The 24307-nt window shown below is 44.6% G+C and overlaps 1 protein-coding gene across 1 annotated transcript in view; it reads left to right on the plus strand.

Annotated features, from left to right (window-relative positions):
• The window catches only part of STK32A (serine/threonine kinase 32A), a 290285-nt gene that overhangs the window by 152405 nt on the left and 113573 nt on the right, over positions 1–24307 (plus strand). Inside the window, exon 5 of the mRNA XM_040406255.1 lies at positions 6585–6758. Coding sequence (XP_040262189.1) covers positions 6585–6758 — 174 coding nt within the window. The remainder of the gene's footprint in view (positions 1–6584; positions 6759–24307) is intronic.

A 24307-nucleotide genomic window follows, 5' to 3' on the forward strand; every position in this document is an offset into this window, starting at 1 on the left:
AGAGGGTCCACTAACACCACCACGACCATGTCCGCGTCCGCGTCCCTTACTAGATGTTTTCCTCATTGTTACCATTCACCACAATAAGAAAAAAATTATTTAGCCCAATGTATTGAATTCAAATTCACGCCTTTTTTTACAGGCACCTAACACTGTCTGGCTATCTACTTAGGTACCATATTACACTAATACAGGCACAGCAGTAACCACAGATTTAGCTGAATATAAATTGTAGGCCTAGTATTTAGGCGCTGGATGACAGGTATTTTTCGCCGTATAAGACGCACTTTTTCTTCCCCAAAACTGGGGGGGAAAAGTTGGTGCGTCTTATACGACGAATACACATTTTGCTTGCATTAAAACTGCCCCTAACTTTGTGTGGTGCTTGCTCGCAGTCCTCTTTTTATGCTGTGTGTGCTGCAGGCTGGATTTGTGGCATGTACTGTGGGCTGTGGAGACTTCTCTCCCTCTCCCTGCACGGCCAGGCTGTGTGTGTTCGGGCTTCCCTCTTCCATCTAAAGCGCGCCTTGTCCCCCCCTCCCGACAGTCTAACCACGTGCTGCCCGGGCACCATGTCAACGCTCTGCTGAGCGGCTTACCTTTCCCTCCATCAGTGCGGGCTGTGCCTCCTCATGTCTCCCCAGGCAGTCTCACTCCTTGCTGGGCAGTGTGGGCACAATCCGCTTCTGGGCATATCTCCCGGGCACTGGGCATATCTCCCGCTGCCCTGAAATGTCTGCACGTCTGCCCCTCCTGCTCCATAAGTTCCGCCTCCTCCGGCCAAGGTTTACTGTGTGCTGTCCGTGCTCTGCTCCGCCCCGCTCCTACTTGATTTGATGCCCGTGATTGATGGGCAGAAGAATTGATCCGCCAAAGCTCCGCCCCCCGAATCCCGGGGAGAAGACACCGCCCTCCCTACCTCATACTGCTGCTCCTGCTCCGCCCCCACTTCGCCTACTACTCTATTGGATGCCCATGATTGATGGGCAGAAGAATGGCTCCACAAGCTCCGCCCCCGAATCACGGGGAGAAGACACACCCCCCTCCCTACATCATACTGTTGCCAGGCAGCGTGTATGGTGTATGGAGAGAAAGTGTTCAGGCGGACCAACTACAGGGTAAATGAAATGTAAAATGTGCATACACACCCACACACACCTAGGGTCTAAGAGAGCTTAGAGCATAATGAACATTTAAAGCCAAGTATAGGCTGATTACAAAAGTTGCAGTATGGCTGTTCCTGTGCCCCCATATGATGATAAATTTGCCATTGGCCGTCTCCCCATATGTTGTCAGTGTGATGAATAGCTGTTCCCATGACTCCTGCATGGTCAGTGTAACAGTCTGTAAACCAAGGCTGCAGACTATCCCACAACATTCTCTCCAGCAACATTCACTCAAACTACCGTAGATGGCATATGAGGGGGTATGAGACCACCAGATGCAATATGGGGGGTTAGAGAGCACCAGATGAAATATGAGGGGGTACAAGACCACCAGATGAAATATGGGGGGTATGAGACCACCAGATGAAATATGGGGGTTAGAGAGCACCAGATGAAATATGGCTGGTTAAGAAAGCACCAGATTAAATATAAGGGGGGAGGGGAAATGAAGAACATATTGGTAATTTCTTGATTTCTTGTAGAAAATTACGGTACCGTTATCCTTTTCAAGATGTCTAAGCAGAAGAGACTGGCATATAAAGTTGCTTTCAAGCTGGAAGTAATCAAATTTGCTAAGGAGCATGGAAACAGAGCAGCGGAGAGACACTTCGGGCCACCTCCAACTGAGAAAATGATAAGAGAGTGGAGGAAACAGGAGGATCAGCTCCAAAAGTTGGATAAAAGCAAGCACACCTTACGTGGACCAACTGCAAAGTGGCCAGAGTTAGAGGTAGAAGTGAAGGAGTGGATCACCCGTCACCGGCAAAATGGACTTTCTGTCTCAACAAAAATGATAATCTATGAGGCCAAACGCATTGCTGTGGAGAAAGGCATTCAGGATTTCACCGGATCACCATCGTGGTGCTTTAGATTTATGAAGAGATCTGGCCTTTCTATGCGCACCAAAACCCGGATTGCACAAAAAAATGCCAAAGGAATATGAATCAAAGATTCTGTCTTTTCATAAGTTTGTTATTGATGCGAGGAAGAAGAATAACTTTGAAATTAGCCAGATTGGGAACATGGATGAAGTCCCGCTAACGTTTGATGTGCCATCTAACAGAACCGTAGATAACAAAGGAGCCAAAACCATAACCGTAAAAACCTCAGGGCATGAGAAAACCCACTACACAGTTGTGCTGTCCTGCTGTGCAGATGGTACCAAACTGCCTCCGATGTTGATCTTTAAAAGGAAAATATTACCAAAAGAAATTCCACAGGGAGTCGTCGTGCACGTTCAGGATAAAGGGTGGATGGACGAAAATGGCATGAGGCTGTGGATTGACAAAGTGTGGTCCAAACGTCCTGGCGGGCTTATGAAGAAATCTTCCTTGTTGGTGCTTGACCAGTTCAGAGTGCACATTACAGAAACTACTAAAAAGAACTTTAAGGAAGTTAAGACCCAAATAGCTGTGATTCCTGGTGGTCTTACCAGCCAGCTGCAACCTCTGGACGTTTCCATTAACAAACCGTTCAAAGTTCTGATGCGAGAGGAGTGGAACACCTGGATGTCAGCTGGGAACCATGATCTTACGCCTACTGGGCGGATGAAGAGGCCCACTATCACACAAGTGTGTGAATGGGTTAAAAGGTCATGGGACTCCGTGAAGGAGGACATTGTTGTAAAATCCTTCAAGAAGTGTGGCATTAGTAATGCCTTGGATGGAATAGAAGACGACGTCTTATTTGACATCAGTGAGGAAGAAAGTGATGACAATGACTGCGTGGATCTGTCCTTCCACATTTCTGATAGCAGCGAAGAAGAGGAATTCTTGGGGTTCGAATAAAAACATTACAGCCTTATTTTTGTTACTTTCACTGTTTACTGACTTTTCTGACTGTTAATGAGAGTAAAGATAGTTCTTAATATGTTACATGGTTGACATAAAATTGTTCTTAAACTGCTGTTAACTTTATACAGTTGATCAAAAATATTTTACTGCAGTATTTGGTTCAGAATCTTTTTTTTCTAGATTTTCCTCCTTTAAAATTGGGTGCGTCTTATATGCCGGAGCGTCTTATACAGCGAAAAATACGGTATACGTTTACGGACAGAATTAGACTTGGAGATGCACGGTAGCGTTTGAAGTTATTAAGAATGACCCTATCCGCACCTTCAATGTAATATACCCTTTTATGGATAGATTTAAACTTGGCCTGATACAGCAGAAACCACTGATTTAGGGAATTGCTAAGTTGGGAATTGTATTTCAACCCAGAACAAAAACTGTGCTTTGACGGACACTAAATCACTTTACCAGCCACAGCAGTAAACACAGATTTAGCTGAATATAAATTGTAGGCCTATTATTTAGGCGCTGGATGACAGGTATACGTTTACGGACAGAATTAGGCTTGGAGATGCATGGTAGCGTTTGAAGTTATTGAGAATGACCCTATCCGCACCTTCAATCTAATATACCCTTTTATGGATAGATGTAAACTTGGCCTGATACAGCAGAAAACAATTATTTCGGGAATTGCTAAGTTGGGAATTGTATTCAACCCAGAACAAAAACTGTGCTTTGCCAGACAGCAGACAGTATTACAATTGGCTAGCCACAGCTGAAACACCAGATTTAGGGTACTGCTATTTTGGCAATTGTATTTTACCCCTCAATAAAATAGCTAGCACAGCCAAGCCCCTGATGTAGGATATAGCAAAAGAAAAAACACACTATTGATGGTTAAAAATGGACTTGGTGGCCGCCGATCACCCCAGAAAAAAGTGACTGAAAAACGCTCTGGGCAGCCTTAAAACAGTGAGCAATTAAATAGCAGAGGTTGAATGATACACAACTGTACATCGATCACTTCAGTAAGTAAATCACTGCCTAATCTGGCCCTAACAGCAGCAGCTGCATCCTATCCCTACACTGATCAGAGCAGAGTGATGTGCGGCGCTACGTGACTCCAGCTTAAATAGAGGCTGGGTCACATGCTGCACTGGCCAATCACAGCCATGCCAATAGTAGGCATGGCTGTGATGGCCTCTTGGGGCAAGTAGTATGACGCTTGTTGATTGGCTGCTTTGTAGACCTGAAATTGGAGGACCGAATCTGATCACTGTCACCCAGAAAGCGGGAGCGACCACAATAGTGGCAACCTATTTACTTCCTGCCCTATACAGTATATATATTTTTCTACATGTTATATTTTTAGTGGGTAAATACACTGCTGAAAAACATAAAGGGGACACTTAAACAACACAATGTAACTCCAAGTCAATCACACTTCTGTGAAATCAAACTGTCCACTTAGGAAGCAACATTGAGTGACAATCAATTTCACATGCTGTTGTGCAAATGGGATAGACAACAGGTGGAAATTATAGGCAATTAGCAAGACACCCCCAATAAAGGAGTGGTTTTACAGGTCAGCACCTGTAAAACCACTCCTTTATTGGGGGTGTCTTGCTAATTGCCAGACCACTTCTCAGTTCCTATGCTTCCTGGCTGATGTTTTAGTCACTTTTGAATGCTGGCGGTGCTTTCATTCTAGTGGTAGCATGAGACGGCGTCTACAACCCACACAAGTGGCTCAGGTAGTGCAGCTTATCCAGGATGGCACATCAATGCGAGCTGTGGCAAGAAGGTTTGCTGTGTCTGTCAGCGTAGTGTCCAGAGCATGGAGGCGCTACCAGGAGACAGGCCAGTAAATCAGGAGACGTGGAGGAGGCCGTAGGAGGGCAACAACCCAGCAGCAGGACTGATACCTCTGCCTTTGTGCAAGGAGGAACAGGAGGAGCACTGCCAGAGCCCTGCAAAATGACTTCCAGCAGGCCACAAATGTGCATGTGTCTGCTCAAACGGTCAGAAACAGACTCCATGAGGGTGATATGAGGGCCCGACGTCCACAGGTGGGGGTTGTGCTTACAGCCCAACACCGTGCAGGACGTTTGGCATTTGCCAGAGAACACCAAGATTGGCAAATTCGCCACTGGCGCCCTGTGCTCTTCACAGCTGAAAGCAGGTTCACACTGAGCACATGTGACAGACGTGACAGAGTCTGGAGACACCGCGGAGAACGTTCTGCTGCCTGCAACATCCTCCAGCATGACCGGTTTGGCATTGGGTCAGTAATGGTGTGGGGTGGCATTTCTTTGGAGGGCCGCACAGCCCTCCATGTGCTCGCCAGAGGTAGCCTGACTGCCATTAGGTACCGAGATATGATCCTCAGACCCCTTGTGAGACCATATGCTGGTGCGGTTGGCCCTGGGTTCCTCCTAATGCAAGACAATGCTAGACCTCATGTGGCTGGAGTGTGTCAGCAGTTCCTGCAAGACGAAGGCATTGATGCTATGGACTGGCCCGCCCGTTCCCCAGACCTGAATCCAATTGAGCACATCTGGGACATCATGTCTCGCTCTATCCACCAACGTCACGTTGCACCACAGACTGTCCAGGAGTTGACAGATGCTTTAGTCCAGGTCTGGGAGGAGATCCCTCAGGAGACTGTCTGCCACCTCATCAGGAGCATGCACAGGCGTTGTAGGAAGGTCATACAGGCACGTGGAGGCCACACACACTACTGAGCCTCATTTTGACTTGTTTTAAGGACATTACATCAAAGTTGCATCAGCCTGTAGTGTGTTTTTCCACTTTAATTTTGAGGGTGACTCCAAATTCAGACCTCCATGGGTTGAAAAATTTGATTTCCATATTTTTTTGTGTGATTTTGTTGTCAGCACATTCAACTATGTAAAGAACAAAGTATTTCAGAAGAATATTTAATTAACTCAGATCTAGGATGTGTTATTTTTGTGTTCCCTTTATTTTTTTGAGCAGTGTATTTTAAATGATCAATTAAAAGTTATTTTGTACATAATTCTCCAGTGATTAGAGTGCTTCGTGGGATGTTCAAAGTTTGGGATATTTTTTTTTTTTTTGCATCCTAAACCTATACTGCTCTATACTTCTTCACAAATTTGTCTCTGACCTGTTTGGAGAGCTCATTGGTCTTCACATAGTTGTAGTGTTGCAGACCTTTCAGAACAGATGTATTTATACTCCTATCATGTGACAGATCCTGTGATACTGGAAGATCCTAATCAACTAAGTATATGTGACTTCTGAAGGTAATTGGATTGTCAAGACTTTTTTAGGTGGTGAACACATATGCACCCACAACTTTTCAGTTTTTTTTATTATTTATGTATTTATATTTAATTTGAACAAGGAATTGTTTTTATTCCACTTGATTATTTTTTAGACCCACCGCAAAAAATCTAAATTAAAACTCATTTTAATTCCAGGCTTTAATGCAACAAAACAGGAAAAACACCAAGGTGGTGAATAATTTTGTGAGGCAGTGTACATAACAAGCACATTGGGGATAGGTGGATGTCATGTATCTTCTTGTTTTATCATTTCTGTTAATTAATCCACATAGTGAATACTTTTTGCACTTATATTCTAGGTATTCATTTCAAGACGAAGAGGATATGTTTATGGTTGTGGATCTACTCCTTGGTGGTGACCTTAGATACCATCTACAGCAAAATGTCCGTTTCACTGAGGCCTCTGTAAAGCTCTTCATTTGTGAAATAGCTATGGCACTTGACTACTTACAGAGAAAAAATATCATTCACCGGTGAGTCTATTTTCTTATTTTCATACATTTTCTTTGTGTGTTAACTGACATTCAGAATAGTTTACAGTTTTCTGTATACTTTAGCCTACAGAACACTTAAAGGGAATCTGTCAGCACTTTTGACAATGCTAAACCACTGACAGCACAAGATAGGAGCTAGGGAGAAAAATACAAGCATACCCTATGTGAACCTTTTATTATCAAGAGTAGTTTGCATTTGATCTTTGATTCTTCCTAGTTGTGCTACTGTAGGTGCCCTGGAGGTGGAGCTTCACTGTGATTGCATTAGGCTGATTGACAGCCCCTCCCTTAATCCAACCACCAGCTGTAGTGGTCTGGGGGTTGGATGCTACAGCTGTCACTCAGCAGAGGGAAGGGGCTGTGAAGCAGTTAGATAAAGATAGAACCTCACAGTAAAATCCTGCCCTGGTCCGTTGCAAGAGCATAATCTGTTAGAATACCTCCACAGAAGGTACCTAGTGTTGTCAAAAGTTTAACATAGTCATAACTGACAGACTCCCTTCAACGTGGCCACAAACAGTAGACAAATGTTGGCTGAACCTAGTAATATTGGTAGCACGGGCTGACCATCTAATGTGTTTGAGAGCCTCCCCTCTGGCAGATGTGAGGGAAAATAAGGGTCAGTCTGTTGGATTTCAACTTCTGTTATCCTTTTGATCCCTGGGAGATGAGCCACTGCCAGAGGGTCCAGGAAGCAGGTTTCCCTCCTACCTTGTTCATAAAACATGCATTTTTGGGTGAGCATTTATATGTATGGAAGAGTCAAGAGACATATCTGTCTGATGAACAAGCATTCTAATTTAAGAATAGCTTAAAAGGGGTTGTCTCATGATAAATATTCTACAGTATTCAAACCAGCACTTAGGTCTGAAAACTTTTGTAATACCGTATAATAAAAGTTTTGCATAGCCACTGAGTTATTCAATAAAATGTATGTGTATTGTGCCACCTGCTTTTTGTTTTTTCTTATTTCTTTGTCTGGTTCACTGAGATGGCCGTACATGCTCAGTTTCATCTTTGAACTGCCTCTTGAGTTGGAATAGGAAGAAAGCTGCAGCAGAACGGGCACACCCCCTTAGCTGTAGCAGAATGAACACACCCCCTTAGCTGTAGCAGAATGGGCACACCCCCTTAGCTGTAGCAGAATGGACACACCCCCTTAGCTGTAGCAGAATGGGCACACCCCCTTAGCTGTAGCAGAATGGGCACACCCCCTTAGCTGTAGCAGAATGGACACACACCCTTAGCTGTAGCAGAATGGGCACACCCCCTTAGCTGTAGCAGAATGGGCACACCCCCTGAGCTGCAGCAGAAAAGACACTCCCCTTGAGATGCCAGCCTGATATAAATCTAGCAGATTAATACATGGGGAGATCTCTGGATCCATTTGAGGTGGTTAAAGCTTTGTTAGAAAGAGATTGTCATGTAGTATGATGTCTGGTTTTTAATTCTTTACCCTAGTCATTGGATAATCCTTTTAACACAGTAAAGACAGAAATGGACAGTAATGGAAATAGAGGATTGAGGTGTTACTGACATAAATGGACAGTAGGGAATATAGAGGAGTGAGGTATTACTGACAGAAGTGGACAGTAGGGCATATAGTGGAGTGAGGTGTTACTAATAGAAATGGACAGTAGGGCATATAGTGGAGTGAGGTGTTACTGACAGAAATACACAGTAGGGGATATAGAGGATTGAGATGTTACTGACAGAAGTGGATAGTAGGGGATATACAGAAGTGAGATCTTACTGACAGAAATGGACAGTAGAGGATATAGTGGAGTGAAGTGTTGCTGACAGAAATAGACATTAGAGGGTAGAGGATACAGAGGAGTGAGATATCACTGTACAGAAATGAACAGTAGAGGATATACATTAGAGAGGTGTTACTGAGAGAAATGGACAGTAGAGGATATTGTGGAGTGAAATATCACTGACAGAAATGAATAGTAGAGGATATACATTAGCGAAGTGTTACTGACAGAAATGGACAGTAGAGGATATAGAGAAGTGAGGTGTTACTGACAGAAATGGACAGTAGAGGATATAGAGAAGTGAGGTGTTACTGACAGAAATGGACAGTAGAGGATATAGAGAAGTGAGGTGTTACTGACAGAAATGGACAGTAGGGGATACAGAGGAGTGATGAGCTACTGACAGAAATGGACAGTAGAGGATATAGAGAAGTGAGGTGTTACTGACAGAAATGGACAGTAGAGGATATAGAGAAGTGAGGTGTTACTGACAGAAATAGACAGTAGAGGATATAGAGAAGTGAGGTGCTACTGACAGAAATGGACAGTAGGGGATACAGAGGAGTGATGAGCTACTGACAGAAATGGACAGTAGAGGATATAGAGAAGTGAGGTGTTACTGACAGAAATGGACAGTAGAGGATATAGAGAAGTGAGGTGTTACTGACAGAAATGGACAGTAGAGGATATAGAGAAGTGAGGTGTTACTGACAGAAATGGACAGTAGAGGATATAGAGAAGTGAGGTGTTACTGACAGAAATGGACAGTAGAGGATATAGAGAAGTGAGGTGTTACTGACAGAAATGGACAATAGAGGATATAGAGAAGTGAGGAGTTACTGACAGAAATGGACAGTAGAGGATATAGAGAAGTGAGGTGTTACTGACAGAAATGGACAGTAGAGGATATAGAGAAGTGAGGTGCTACTGACAGAAATGGACAGTAGAGGATATAGAGAAGTGATGTGTTACTGACAGAAATGGACAGTAGGGGATACAGAGGAGTGATGAGCTACTGACAGAAATGGACAGTAGAGGATATAGAGAAGTGAGGTGTTACTGACAGAAATGGACAGTAGAGGATATAGAGAAGTGAGGTGTTACTGACAGAAATGGACAGTAGAGGATATAGAGAAGTGAGGTGTTACTGACAGAAATGGACAGTAGAGGATATAGAGAAGTGAGGTGTTACTGACAGAAATGGACAGTAGAGGATATAGAGAAGTGAGGTGTTACTGACAGAAATGGACAGTAGAGGATATAGAGAAGTGAGGTGTTACTGACAGAAATGGACAGTAGAGGATATAGAGAAGTGAGGTGCTACTGACAGAAATGGACAGTAGGGGATACAGAGGAGTGATGAGCTACTGACAGAAATGGACAGTAGAGGATATAGAGAAGTGAGGTGTTACTGACAGAAATGGACAGTAGAGGATATACATTAGCGAGGTGTTACTGACAGAAATGGACAGTAGGGGATACAGAGGAGTGATGAGTTACTGACAGAAATGGACAGTAGAGGATATAGAGAAGTGAGGTGTTACTGACAGAAATGGACAGTAGAGGATATAGAGAAGTGAGGTGTTACTGACAGAAATGGACAGTAGAGGATATAGAGAAGTGAGGTGTTACTGACAGAATGGACAGTAGAGGATATAGAGAAGTGAGGTGTTACTGACAGAAATGGACAGTAGAGGATATAGTGGAGGGAGGTGTAATTGCATATCTCTGAGGAAAACAGAAGGATTGATTTCTCCAACTGTAGATTTTGGGATGGGATAGTATCCCATCATAAACTTTAGATCATTGTCTGCTTCTTCTTATATTGCTAAGGTCCAGCTGCCAAAACCAAATGCCTATAACCTGCTATGTGGTAGACTAAAAAAACATAAATCTTGCCATGTTTCATCAGAGTGCAAATGTGAAGAGGCATTCTGTGTCAGAAACATGCTTTTAGGGGACAATAAGAATATCTTCAAACACATCTGCATACAAATAGAGCCTGCAAAGAAGTGCACGGAGGCTGTCAGAGGCTGACAAAAAAGACAAGAAAAATAAAATAATCCTGAACAGAGAAGCGCTCTGTAATAGAAATCGTTAGTAACCATGAGAAGTCTATCGGCACTGTTGTATACTTGGTTGCCTGCTAAAATCATTCATGGAAAAGCTGATGTTACACAAATGAATTGTTTCTTTGTAAATGACATGGAGATTAATCCATATCGGTCAATTCCAGGCTGATGGTTTTTTACAGATGTTAATGTCATGTCATGCTTTAAGTTAGTGACAGTTGATTTAAAGGGGTTGCCTGATCTCCAAAAATGAGTGACAGTCAGGAAAAGTAAAAAAAAAGAAGATAAAAACACCTTTTGACAAATCATCTGTTCCAGTGCCAAACACCCTGTCCCAGATGTTTTCCATCCCCAATGGACCAGAAATGATGATTTCCCATCCATGATCATGTGACCTCTGCAGTCAATCACTGGCCTCAGCTGTGGCGTGTGCACGAGTGGCAAGTGACTGCAAAGGCTCAGTGCTGGAATGAAAAGGCTTTCAAACGGCAAATTTTTTTTTTCTTTTTGTAAACAGTTTCCTGGCTGTCACTTATTTTTTGCAAGTCAGACAACCCCTTTAATACATTCTTACAGCACCTTCATATGCGTTGCAAGCCTACCTATACCAATATTTCCCAGTAGTAGCCAAATTCATACGGTACATTGATTTAATTCATCTTTCATCGTGGAAAAGATATTGATGACCTATTCTCAGGATAGGTCATCAATATGAGATCTGCGAAGATCCAACTCCTGGGACCCCATCAGATCAGCTGTTAGAAGAGGCCAGCTGCTCCATGACCGCCACAGCCTCTTCCTAGGCCAGTGACGTCACTGTACATCTGTCACATGGCCTAGTTGCAACTCAACCCTATTCAAGTGAATGAGGCTGAGCTGCAATACCAAGCACAGCCACTGTACAATATAATGTAGTGAGTGAGTGATGATCTCAGGATAGGTCATCATTATCTTTTCCAGGATAACCATGTTAAATAATCATATTATAAAGTCATGTTGATAGTTCGCCACTTGATCATCGCCATTGTCCCCTACTTCTCTGTGGTCATAGCCCATGACCTACGCTTTTAATTTACTGTCACATTTAGGGTTGCCACCTTTCCCAACAAAAAATACCGGCCAAGTTAAGCCACACCCCTAAGGGGGCGTGGTTGTAGGGGCATGGCTCAACACGGGGTGTTAAGTCGCTATCATACTGTGGCTCTCAATAATATTAATGCCCCCATAAGTGCCCCCAGAATTCAAAATGCCCTCATTAGTGCCCCCAGTAATATTAATGCCTCCATTAGCACCCCCCAGAATTAATACTGTCCACATTAGTGCCCCTAGTAATAATAATGCCCCCATTAGTGCCTCCCAGAATTAATAATGCCCCATTAGTGCCCCTAGTAATAGTAATACCCCCATTAGCGCTCCCCAGAATTAATACTGTCCACATTAGGGCCTCCAGTAATATTAATGCCCCCATTAGTGCCGCACAGAATTAATAAAGCCCTCATTAGTTCCCCCAGTAATAGTAATGCCCCCAAAATTAATACTGTCCATATTAGTGCCCCCAGTAATATTAATGCCCCTATTAATGCACCCCAGAGTTAATGCCCCGATTAGTGCCCCCTAGTTAGAGTAATGGCCCCATTAGTGCCCCCCAGGAATAATATTGCCCCCATTTGTGCTCCCAAGAAGAAGAATGCCCCCATTAGTGCCCCAAGAAATAATAATGCCCCCCATTTGTGCCCCCAGGAAGAATAATGCCCCCATTAGTGCCTACCAGGAAGATTAATGCCCCCATTTGTGCCTAATGAAGAATAATGCCCCCATTAGTGCCCCCAGTTAGAATAATGCCCCCCATTAGTGCCCCCAGTTAGAATAATGCCCCCATTAGTGCCCCTAGTTAGAATAATGCCCCCATTAGTGCCCCCAGTTAGAATAATGCCCCCATTAGTGCCCCTAGTTTGCTTCTGCAAAACAAAAAAAAAAGCACTCACCTCCTCCATTTGCTCTCCATTTGAACGCCCCCTGCTGACTGGAAGCTCAGGACAGGACCTGCGCTCCAGCGTGACGGCGCTGATGTCCTGCACATCCAGTCAGCAGCGCGAGCAAATGGAGGAGGCGAGTGATCTTTATTTTTTATTTTTTTAACACCGGCAGTTGGGTAAAGGCTGCACTAATGAGCGCTCCACAATGGAAGCGCACATTAGTAGCAGTCGGCACAGGAAAATACCGGCAATGTTAAAAAAAATTACCAGCATCGGCAGGGCCACTAAATTACTGGCCTTGCCAGTGAGATACCGGCCGGGTGGCAACCCTAGTCACATTGCTGTATTGCATGTAGCTTGCCTTTTTGTAGTTTGTCCCTGCTGTCTTCCTGTAGTCTAGCTCTGATATCATCAGTCGCTACCTGTTCTAGTTCATTATAGTATTCTGGGATCCTTCTAGCAAAGAATCATCTTTTTATCTGCTGTTTTTGTGAATTATGTGTGTTTACAAGAATTCTCAAGAATGGATTCTTCATTCATGCCTCTTTAAATGAGTTGACCCTGCTGGAAAAAGTTTCTTGCTGTGAGTACTGGTTCAATACAGACATACCCATATAGGCTGTCTCAAGAACTTTGCACTTTGGCTACATTCACACGAAAAATATGGCCATGCAAAATGGACACACTGTCTCTGTAATTTTTAAACAAATTTTGCCCTGTTTTCTGGCAATCTGTTGGTGTTTACAATCATTGTGCATCTATTTTTAACTACCGTTAATAGTGGATTAATGCAATAGTTTTTTTTTTTTTATCCCAACCCCAGCAATGCATTTTGTATACATAATGTTCCCATAGTGCCCCTAGTATGATTAATGCCCTCTTAGTGCCTTCTAGTATTATTTAGTCTCCATTAGTGGCCCCCAGTATTAATAATGCCACCATTAGTGGCCCCAGTATTATTGCTGGGGCCACCCCCTTTGGCCCTGATTTTGCCTGTCTAAAAAAATAAAAAAAATACTCACCTCATCCACTTGAATGTGCAGGGATGCACAGAGCAGAACCTGCACACCCAGTGTGATAATGTCATCACGCTGTGAAGGCAGGTGGTTTCGTGCTTTATCCTGTGAAGAGTGAGTGTCCCTTCACTTGAGGCAGCAGGATTAGTGTTGAGTGAAGCGACGCATTCATTAGTGCATTTTGTCGCAACAAATCTGAATTCCCTTGCTCTTCGTGTTAACAAATCACTTTCTCCTATAATGGCGCCTGCACTTGTTACAAAGTGAAATAGAAGCCCAGGAATATGAGATCACCCATAATGCGTGTAGTCAGCCAATCCAAAGATAGCCATCCCCTGTGATGTCACAGCCCAATAAAACCCTCATCCCACGTGGTTTCCGCCATTGTCCTGTGAGCTGAGCATAGGGAGAGATGTGGGAAGCGCTCATGTGCTAGAAATGATTAATAAAAGTATATTGGAGAGGGAGAGTCAAGGGAGAGTGCAGGGAGACTTATTCTGCGTCAGGTTTATTTACTTATTCCTACATTAACCTATTCCTACATCAGGCGTAAACTAAGATATGTAATTCAATACCAGTAAGATGGAAACCTTTATTATTCCTGTGCCCCCAATATCATCCAGTCTGCACCCCTTAGGGGGACCTGGTCCTAATGATGACCATCCTCATCTTTTCCTGGCTTTACTTCTTCCAAATCATCCTTCAGTCTCCATGTCCTAGAAAAGTCCGAAAAATGCAGAGAGAGGAGGAGCTGGATGTTCCTGATGACATTCTCATCAATATTAGATGATGTGGAAAAAGAGGAAAAGCAGATGGCAGAAGAAGGGCTCCCACCTGTAGGGCAGGAGAGCACTGGGGTTGGAGAAGTGGGTATACCACTGATTAATACTGTATTCTGTGTTTACTGTCACATAACCTGCAGGAGATTGCAGGCCAGCACAGAAATAATATGCATATTGTCCCCCTGCCTAACCAGCCAAAACCCATACTAGCAATAGCCCCTGTTTAAAGGTGCCGTGCAGCCATTAAAAATGAAGTGCGGTCTTCATTATTAAATGAAAGGCAGCTGCGGGCTAATTGGTGGTGCGGTTCTTCACCGTAGCACGGCCGCTCCACGTGGCCTTACCCTAAAGCAGAGTGGCATGGGTATAACCGATTTATAGCGATTCATGACAAATTAATTCATAACAAATCCAATTTAGCGAAGTTGCCAATTCAAATTTTTTTAAACTTTGCTCATCTCTAAGCAGGACCTGCGATACGTAATCACTCTGGAAGCACAGGTCCTGTTCTGCACACCCATGAAAGGCCCTTTGCACCAATTTTTAACGGGTGCTCTCTTATCTAAACGGCTGTTAAAAACAATCCCATGCTTTCAGTGGGGTCCATCTGGATGTGAAAAAGGCAAAAAATAGGACATGTCCTATTTTTTGATGGCTGCTGTTTACTAGCCGTTACAAAATGGCCATGTGAATGACTTCAGTTGGTTTTAAAAATGGGCATATGACGGCTGCTCCTCAAACTGCCATCACACGGCCATTTTTCCCATTCGTGTGAATGTAGCCTTATAGTTCATTGAGTCAGATTACTACTTTGTATCTAAAATATGAGAGCCTGGTTTGCCTTACATTGTCAAGTAAAGTACTGTAGGTACATTTAATTTGGAAAAATTATGGTCAGTGTATGGGTTCTCTGACTTGACGCTGGCTGGCTTTGTAGGAGTAAAAATTATTGCATGCACTTTAAAAATGAGGTTTATGGCTGCAAAAAATTAAGCTTCACCTCCAGACTGAAAATGGCCACCAATGAAATGATGAAATGAACAAGTAAAACAATTATGGAGAGGCCTACCTAAAAAAAAACGGGAAAAAAAACCTGTCAGATTTTAGAAATGTGCCCAAATATGATTCAAACGTTCGTCCCTTTCAGCTATGTACTGGAAACACTATAGGAGTAAGGATAGGGATACATGGAGTCTTTGTTAATACAAGATGAAGACTGCAGTGTTTCAATGTTAAATGTAATTCTTTACTGAATAGCAGTATGATACAACAAATAACATGAAAGGAGTAACCAGCACACAACTTCAACATCTCTTCAACCTGTATACTGTATGTGATCAGTGTCTAGAAACAATATTCCGGTACCAGGGACAAACAAAGCAATGTACAGCAGTAAATATTCTTCTGTAAGATACAGTACAACAGTCCTTACATCAGGTGCCCTTTTAACTTAAAGGGGTTGTCCGGGTTCAGAGCTGAACCCAGACATACCCATAATTTCACCCAGGCAGCCCCCCTGATGTTAGCATCGGAGAATTTCATGCTCTGATGCCGTCCCTTGCCTTGCAATGGATCACGCAGGGCAAGGGCTCTTTTATTTACAATAACACACTGCCGGGCCGAGGCTTCCGCCCAGCAGTGTGTTCGGTGACATCACCACCGGCTCTGATGGGCGGGCTTTAGCGCTGCCCTAGCCGTTTTACAGGCTAGGGCATCGCTAAACCCCGCCCATCAGTGCCGGTGACGTCACCGGGCTCACTGCTGGGCGGAAGCATCCGCCTGGCAGCCCCATAGAGAGCCCGATACGTCACTGGAACTCCAGAAAATGCCTTTGCCCTGCGCGATTTAGCGCAGGGCAAAGGAGAGCATCGGAGCATGAACGGCTCCGATGTTCAAGTCAGGAGGGCTGCCTGGGTGAAAATGGGGATATGTCTGGGTTCAGCTCTGAACCTGGACAACCCCTTTAATGACTTGGACTGACTCTGGGTTTCTATCTGGTGCTTATTCTGATACCATGCTGCTCCCCTCTTACAGTCCGCGTCTTTGTTATAGGCTGGCACACAGGTTGGTCTGACTGGCACACAGGTTGGTCTAGCTCTGTTTTGTAATCTTGCATCTTTCTGCCAGTTCTCATACTCTGCACAGTTCTTTCTCTCTGAATTGAGCAGGACACACTTGCAGGCTAACCTTTCCCACCTAGTTCTATAGACACTTCGGTTTTTACTATCTCCTTGCTCAGGACACACAACAGACTCTATGTCTGCTGCTGTGTAGGACCTTTAACTGTACAGGCTCAAAACCTTCTCCAGCTGTCTCCTGAATTTTGGTTCCACCTTCCTTTTGCTGACACACAACACCTAGATATTGTGTCAGGCTCTACATACTATATGAGTACAACTTCTCTGGGTGTTACAGATCCAAAGGTCTCTCTATCACAGAACAGTATAAATATCAAATATCAAAAATCATTACCTTATATAGTTTTCCCTCCCTTTAAAATGGTAAAAAAAATAAATGCTGTAAATATTATATAGGATATAATGCAAGATTGTTCATTAACTAGACCTCCCAAGCTTCTGCAAGCAGAGCTGTACATTGTATAGCTGCTGTGCTTGGTATCGCCCCATTCACTTGGACCCCCAACTGATCAGATATTAATGACCTATCCTGAAATAGGTCATTTGTATCAAAATCCCGGAAAACCCCTTTAAATATCCCTCTTTTTGATCTGAGGGATAGATTTGCATTGTTAAAGTTACAGTATTGATTCAGAAAGTGTTTGTCGGGTTCCTATCTGTATATTTGATCCTACCTTGTATATTATTTCATTATTTGATGCAATTTGGATTTTAGAAATGTCTCTATTCAGTAAATTGTATAAATCGTATAAACTGTATAAAGTGTATGAATCGGTGAGAGTCTGACACCTCATTCACCCATGATCGCTGTTCCCTGCAGTCTCCGGCGCTGGGGAACTGGCACTTTGAAAGGAACAGGAAACACATCTCCGTTCAAAGTGCAGTGGCAATGTGTGCGGTTAATGCAGCTTCCATTGCAGTGAATGTCAGATGATCTGCAGTAAGTGGTCTCTACACTATGAACAGAGCTGTGCTTCCTGTTCCTTTCAAAGTGCCAGTTCCTGTGCCAGAGGCCGCAGGGAACAGCTGATCGGGGAGGGTGAAGGCTGTTGGATGCTCACCAATCAGATATTAATGATCAATCCTGAAGATAAGTCAATTTGTAAGTTGGTGCCCTTCAGGACTCTGGCAAAGCTATGTGAAAATTTCCCAGGGTTCATACATGCAGCAAAGCTTCTATACCACACAGGGTCTATACAGGTCTTTTTTAAGAACCGGTAGGCACCCCACATGCTGCCACCATACAATGTCTTTGTAAGATCCTCACCCGTCTCGCACTCCGGTGTGACCAAAAAGGGTCCTCGTGGAGCTGAGGGACAGGTGTCTCCATTAATACACCAGCTCGGACCCCTTTACGACCCGACGCGGAGATGCGTTCGCATGTGCGCCGGAGGGGAAGACCGCATGGCTTTCGGGGACAGCTTGGCTGGGCTACTGGCAGTGCACTGCGGCTGAGCTTGTCTCCGGTGCCAATTGCGGATTCCATTCCGGTGTCCATGTCGACGTGCTCGCTCACTCTCACAGAGCCTATCGTGCATCTCCGTGTACGTTTGAAAACGAGTTCGCAAGGGGATACGAGGTTGCGCGTACGTGCTTTTTATGCGCTTCGCCGACCAGCAAAGGGAATAGCACCTGGCCGCAAGTTCAAAGTAGATTAGGAGGCCGCATTGGTCTAATTGACTAATGACCGACCAAAGCCTTGTACACAGGTGTAGGGCAGGATCATGACCTATGGGGAGTGGACACTTGGCTCCCTGGGATTTGTCAGCAGGCACATAAAAGGTGGCCTCCCAGGTCGTCAGTGCCCACTGTTATCCTTCCTTATCCAGGTGCAGGTCAGTATTGCTTGCTGCTGATTGAAGATTGCTGGGACTCCGTTCGTTCCAGTGGGACCCAGGACCCGGGAATTTCTGTGACGCATCCGTTTACCTGGCTAGTCGCACAGAGACTTATGCACGGTTCGGGACTACTCCTGGCTTTCCTTCGTTTTTTGTTTGCCTGATATTTGCCCAGTGAAGTTTACCTGGACTTTGTTTATTTTGTTAATAAACCCCTTTTACTTCATCTTCACTGGTCTGTTTCGTTGGTGCCTTGCATCACAGTCTTCATAAGATATGGGGAGAATACCTCTGCAATATGGTGTACATTGATGCATGCCAATCATAGAATCACATGGAATCCTTCATGTGTCTCCAGATTGCATATGACATTGAGAGACACAATTCATGGCTTTGTTTTGTGACGATTTTGCTATTTTGGTGTATGGCAGGCATCCGTGATTGAGAGGTAATTGCAGAGGCTGATGGCCTACAGATGTGATTGGGCCATGTGCTTTGTCACATTGCTGCTGCCATGCTGTATAATTTACATTCATGTAAACATGCTTTCTCGATTTCTCTTGTGGGTTAAAAAGGCTGTACATCTGTTCTGAACTGATCTATGATTCTCCCAGTCACTCCGTGCATTTATTTTCTACCCCATGGGTGAAGGCATAATTACAGACTGTTAAAGATGTGCCAAAGATGTTTCATCATGTTGCATGTGCTCGGTTGATATAACTCTGATAGTTTTGCAGCCTCCCTTGTGAGTTTTTTCCAATTAGTCTATTACAATGCATTCATATGTAATGGGAAGTTGATTTGTATTTGAAGTCTGCTTTTCGGTTTTAGTCATTTATTTGGGCTTCACGGTAGAGACATTTTACACAGAAGCTCAGATCTCAGTTTCTTTGGCTGTTTTACATATGGTTTGGTGGAAAATAAAACAAAGCAATCAAACCTACAGTTTTGAGAAATGCAGAGCACAAAAAATAAAAACAAAAGGTGACAGTTATCAAGATCATTCATCATGACTCCCCCTGAGCAACCAAATTTATGCAAAAGTGCAAGGCTCTCATAGAATTGGAACATCCTCCTGCTGGCCATGCAACAGACTAAAATCTACAGCAGCCTTCTGGCAGCCATAGATTTGTGTCTTAATTCACTCTAGAAAATTGGTTTGAATGCAGAAATGTACTGGCCCTTTCCATGTCCATTTTCTCACAACTTCTGAAAAGTGGCAAGAAGGGGCAAATGTTGCAAATTTTTCAGCAAGTATGGCATGCACCAAAATGTGTGACTTTTTTACACCTCAATAGTGGCGTAAATGCCTTTAATACATTTCACCCTAAGTCTTGAATAGATAAGCATGTGGAAGGCTGAAAAGTCAGCCTGAATTTGTGGGAGGGGCGTCTTACCTTCTTAAGCTCCAGCCCCCAGCTCCTCAGGGCTCTTCTGTTCATAGCTGGATAAGGAGTCGCTTGCTCTGGTACTGCATCCGTGCACGTCGTGAGTTGCTTCATCTGCTTAGTTTTGTTTTCCATACACCGCCGTTCACGTCTTCAGGAGAGGTAAATAATGTGCGATGATGCTCCCTGCTCCACAAGGCCTCCTCCAGCGGCGGTCACATACTTCCGGGTTGGGCGCCGTTGCAGCCCAGCGTGCGTTCCAGCGTGGAGCGCACGCCAGAAATTATCCGCCAGGCCTGGGCTCCTGGTCACGTGTTCGGCGTGCGTTCCAGCTTGGAGCGCACGCCGGAAATCCTCCGCCAGGCCTGGGTTCCTGGTCACGTGTTCGGCGTGCGTTCCAGAGTGGAGCGCACGCCGGAATCTTCACTCAGGCCCGGCGGACTTAATCGACCTGGCGGCTCCAGTGCGGCGGCTCCAGTGTAGGTAAATTCGGTCCCCACTGGGTCCGTTCCCCCCTTTCGCCAAAACGGGCCATATACGAAGTAAATAGGGGTGTCTAGCCCCTGGGTAACAACGGCCCACGTCTACAAACGGGTAAAAAAAAAAAACCCTCAGCAGGATTATCCAACAAACCAGCCATCTCATACACACTCCCGCCGTGCCACGCAGCGCCAGGTGGGAGGAAGACAAAGTCATCCTCGGTCCGCTCGTATAAGGGGAGGGCTCCTGGGGCCCCGCTGGGCTTGAAGGGCACTAGTTTTAGTGCGGTGGTCAAAGAGAGCTGGGGGTCTCACAACGAGTAGGCTAGGTCGTTATCACACGCCATACGCGATCAGCGGTCACTAAGCGCTCACTGCAGTCATCTGTCCTCTGGCCCCCTTCCATGAAATCCAATCAGCTTGGGCCTCCCTCGGAGGTCAGGTTCTTCAAAACTTCGAACGATTGGTGCCCGGTCATGGTCCTCCGTCAATTGGTAGCCCTGTTGCCAGATGCCCCCCTAGATGGCCCGCTGCTTCCTTGGCGTGGGAGTTTCCTGACTTCAATCCAGTTTGTGTCCCACATCAGAACGCTGGCTTCAGGTCTCGATTACAACCCGCTGGCCATCACAGAACACTCGCTCCGAATCGGGGCCGCGTCCTCAGCATCAAAAATGGGGTCCCGGCGCACGTGATCAAATGCATGGGTCGCTGGCGTTCTTCTTGCTTCACGAGGTACATCCCGAACCCAAACGTAGAGATTTCCCAGGCTTTCTGTAACCTTGCTCTCTGAGAGGAATTAAATGTTTTGGACACTACTCTGCTCTCCTCGTCTATTTTTGGCCACTGCTAGGCTTACCCTCGCCCCTGGCTCCCGGCACAACACAGCCAGTTTAGGTCAGGGGAAGCGCTTCCCCCTCATCATATCCCTAAGCCTCTCCCATAAGTGGAAGGCTGAAAAGTCAGCCTGAATTTGTGGGAGGGGCGTCTTACCTTCTTAAGCTCCAGCCCCCAGCTCCTCAGGGCGCTTCTGTTCATACCTACCCACCCGCCCCCCCTGTTCTCAAGCACTCCCTTTAGGGTACGCCCACTGCTAGGCTTACCCTCGCCCCTGGCTCCCGACACAACACAGCCAGCTTAGGTCAGGGGAAGCGCTTCCCCCTCATCATAGCCCTAAGCCTCTCCCATAAATTATAATAGAAAAATGCCAATAGTTTAAAAGGGTTTTATGGGATTAGATATTGATGACCTAGTCACAGAATAGGTCATTGTAAGGAAAATTTACTCTCTTCCCTAACGGTGTGTCCCTTAACACATGATTTCAGTGGCCAGCTTGAATTAAGCCTTACCGGTACCGGGAGAATGAAGAAGATAGACCACATGAACACATGTCTATTTCCAATCCATTCTGGTTTATTCACTGCGTGCCAACACTTAATATAGGGGAGGATTGGCCTCCCATTACATCCAATCATATGTTAGCATTAGTCTTATCGTATGGCCTGAATACACATGAGCTCTGCACTTACAGAAATAGATGTTTCATAGTAGCGACAGTTAATCATTCAGGTATAAACATGAGAATGACCTTGTGAAGTAAGGCTGGTTAAACAAATGTATGTATGCATTTTCTAATCTGGTCTCAATACTACAGAGGGAGAAAGGCACAAATGGAAATCTTAGAATAGTGCACTGGCCTGATGCAATCGTAATACACGTTGCTGTGTAAAACAAAATGGAGTTACTTATACGCCATCAATCCCCTCTTTAGAACCTTATATTTATCTTAAACTATATGGTTCTTTCTCTGCTCTTCCTTTGTTTGCTTGTAAGCCTTTAGGTATTCCATATACCCTTCAGGAGTATAATCCTCAGGCTTTGTTGGGGTTGTGTTTGCCTCTTCTACCTCTACCGGAGTATAGAGGAATGTTGAGTGTACCCCTCTTTCGGACACATTTTTACATACGGCCAGAAGGGAGGGCACACACTGTAGACAACAGCAGAGACCCACTATTGCAGCGATCACGGCAAATGCCACTCCTACAACATATCTTATTTGACCAAAGTCAGGTATCCAGCCAAAAAGCCAGTCCCACCAACCTTGGTCAACATCTTGTTTTATATGTTTTATCATCTCTTCTAATTGGCCTATTTTATCTTTTATACCACGGGAGTGATCTGATAAATTGAAACAACACATCCCTGCGAACGCTGAGCATCCTACACCATGTTGGAGCAATAAATAGTCAATAGTTGCCCTATTCTGCAAGATAGCCTTTCTATATGATTGTATATCCAGAAGCATATCTTGCAGAATTGCACTAGTGACATTTATCTGTTTTACCATAAAACAGGCAAGTTTTGATATTGTCCTGTGGTTATATATGGCCAACCCTGGTACTCCTATCAAAGATACCCCTAAACTCATATATTCTGATCTAGAGAGGAGATTCACATTATAATCACAATTTTCTGGTAGCTGTAGGGAAGTGTCTCTCGTGTGTCGTGTCTGCATTGCTGGGAATAGTGGTATCATTGCTAATGTCAGCCTGGCTATTGTACAGGGTCCCTCTGTAATATTGGCCGGTATGTATGTGTGACTAGTATTTCCACAGGCCAATACCCATCCTGCTGGTAGAGGTACATGTTTGTCTAGGGATGGTACTGTTTTAGTAATATTACATTGCATATTTTTTCCTGATACTATCTTTTTACAACTATCTATATCTCTATCACAAATATTTGTCTTATTCTGCATTTTTGCTTGTATGCAGGGAGGCAATAGTGTCTCATCACAGGTGAAGTTATAACATATTTCTGCTGCTGTGACAAGACCTGTAATTATTTCTATCATATTACTCTGCAGAGTCTCATATGTAGGACAGTCATAACAAGCATGATAAGGATTTACATATCCATATTTAACATCATGATCCTCCAAATCAGTGTCATTCCATTGGGAACGTAGGAGCCCCGTCCATACAGCTACTGGGGTGGGGACTGCTACCAGACATGTCTCCAAAATGTTAGATGCCGATAAAGTGGTTCGGAGACAAAAGTCAGTTAAGTTCAGAGTTTTGGCCAGGTACAGCCATAAGTTCTCCTTTGTCTTCCACAGATTGTCTTCCCCTCTGCATTCTGTTTTCAGGTATATCTGTCTGTCCCACAGCCATGGGACAGTAAGTAGGAGACACAAAATTGCAATTATTAAGGCACTGCATCTCAGCCATCTCGAGGAATTTCCCAACTGCGTCATCTCGTTGAGGGTCAAGGCTGTCTGCCTCCGTTAGTACCTCTGGGCCTCGTTGGAGGTCAGGGCTGTCTGCCCCCGTTAGTACCTCTCTTTTCTTCACCAACTTAATCCTTGTGGCGTGGATCCACGTGGGCGATTGTTCAGTGAGGACCGCTGTTCTGGTGATCACGACTACCTCGGTGGGTTGTCCGTAGGTGAAACTTCCTGGTTCCTTTCCCTTCTTTAAGATCTTGATCATCACCTGGTTGCCTATCCGGAATGGACGGGTTGATTCCTGTGAAAGAGAAGGAGACTTACAAGCCACTTTTTCTTCAGTTTTACTGAGGACTTTGATCAGATTAGTACTTCTCTCTGATCAGGTCCAAGTCCCCTTCCTGCACCACCAGGGGGCGTCTTGCCCATGGTGTGGGGAAAGGCCTACCCATGAGTATCTCAATGCTGTTTATGTCCTACTCTGTGGAATGTCCTACTCTGTGGAAATGTGCTACTTAAGATGGAAGCACTGTGTTGGGGAATGCATAACTTCCCCTCTTCGCAGACTAATCCTATCTCAGGATTTTTCTGCAATACTGGATAACACCAGTCCTGCTGTTCCTGTTCAGTGACATACCACTGAAGATCAGTAAGTATTTGCAGCATCTCAGGGGTTGGAGATGCCAAACATGGCATCTCCCAATGGTTATACAAACCTGTGAGGTTGCTTTTGGCAACTCATTTCGCCATCTTAACTGCCAGCGCATTGCCCTGTGAGACATGTTCCTTACCATCTGCTGCCGTAAATCCTCTCCTCTGCCAGATCATACCATGGTCCCACACTACCCCATGTGTGTAC

The sequence above is a fragment of the Bufo bufo genome, chromosome 1 (genome assembly GCF_905171765.1).
Source record: "Bufo bufo chromosome 1, aBufBuf1.1, whole genome shotgun sequence".
Taxonomy (NCBI): Eukaryota; Metazoa; Chordata; class Amphibia; order Anura; family Bufonidae; genus Bufo; species Bufo bufo.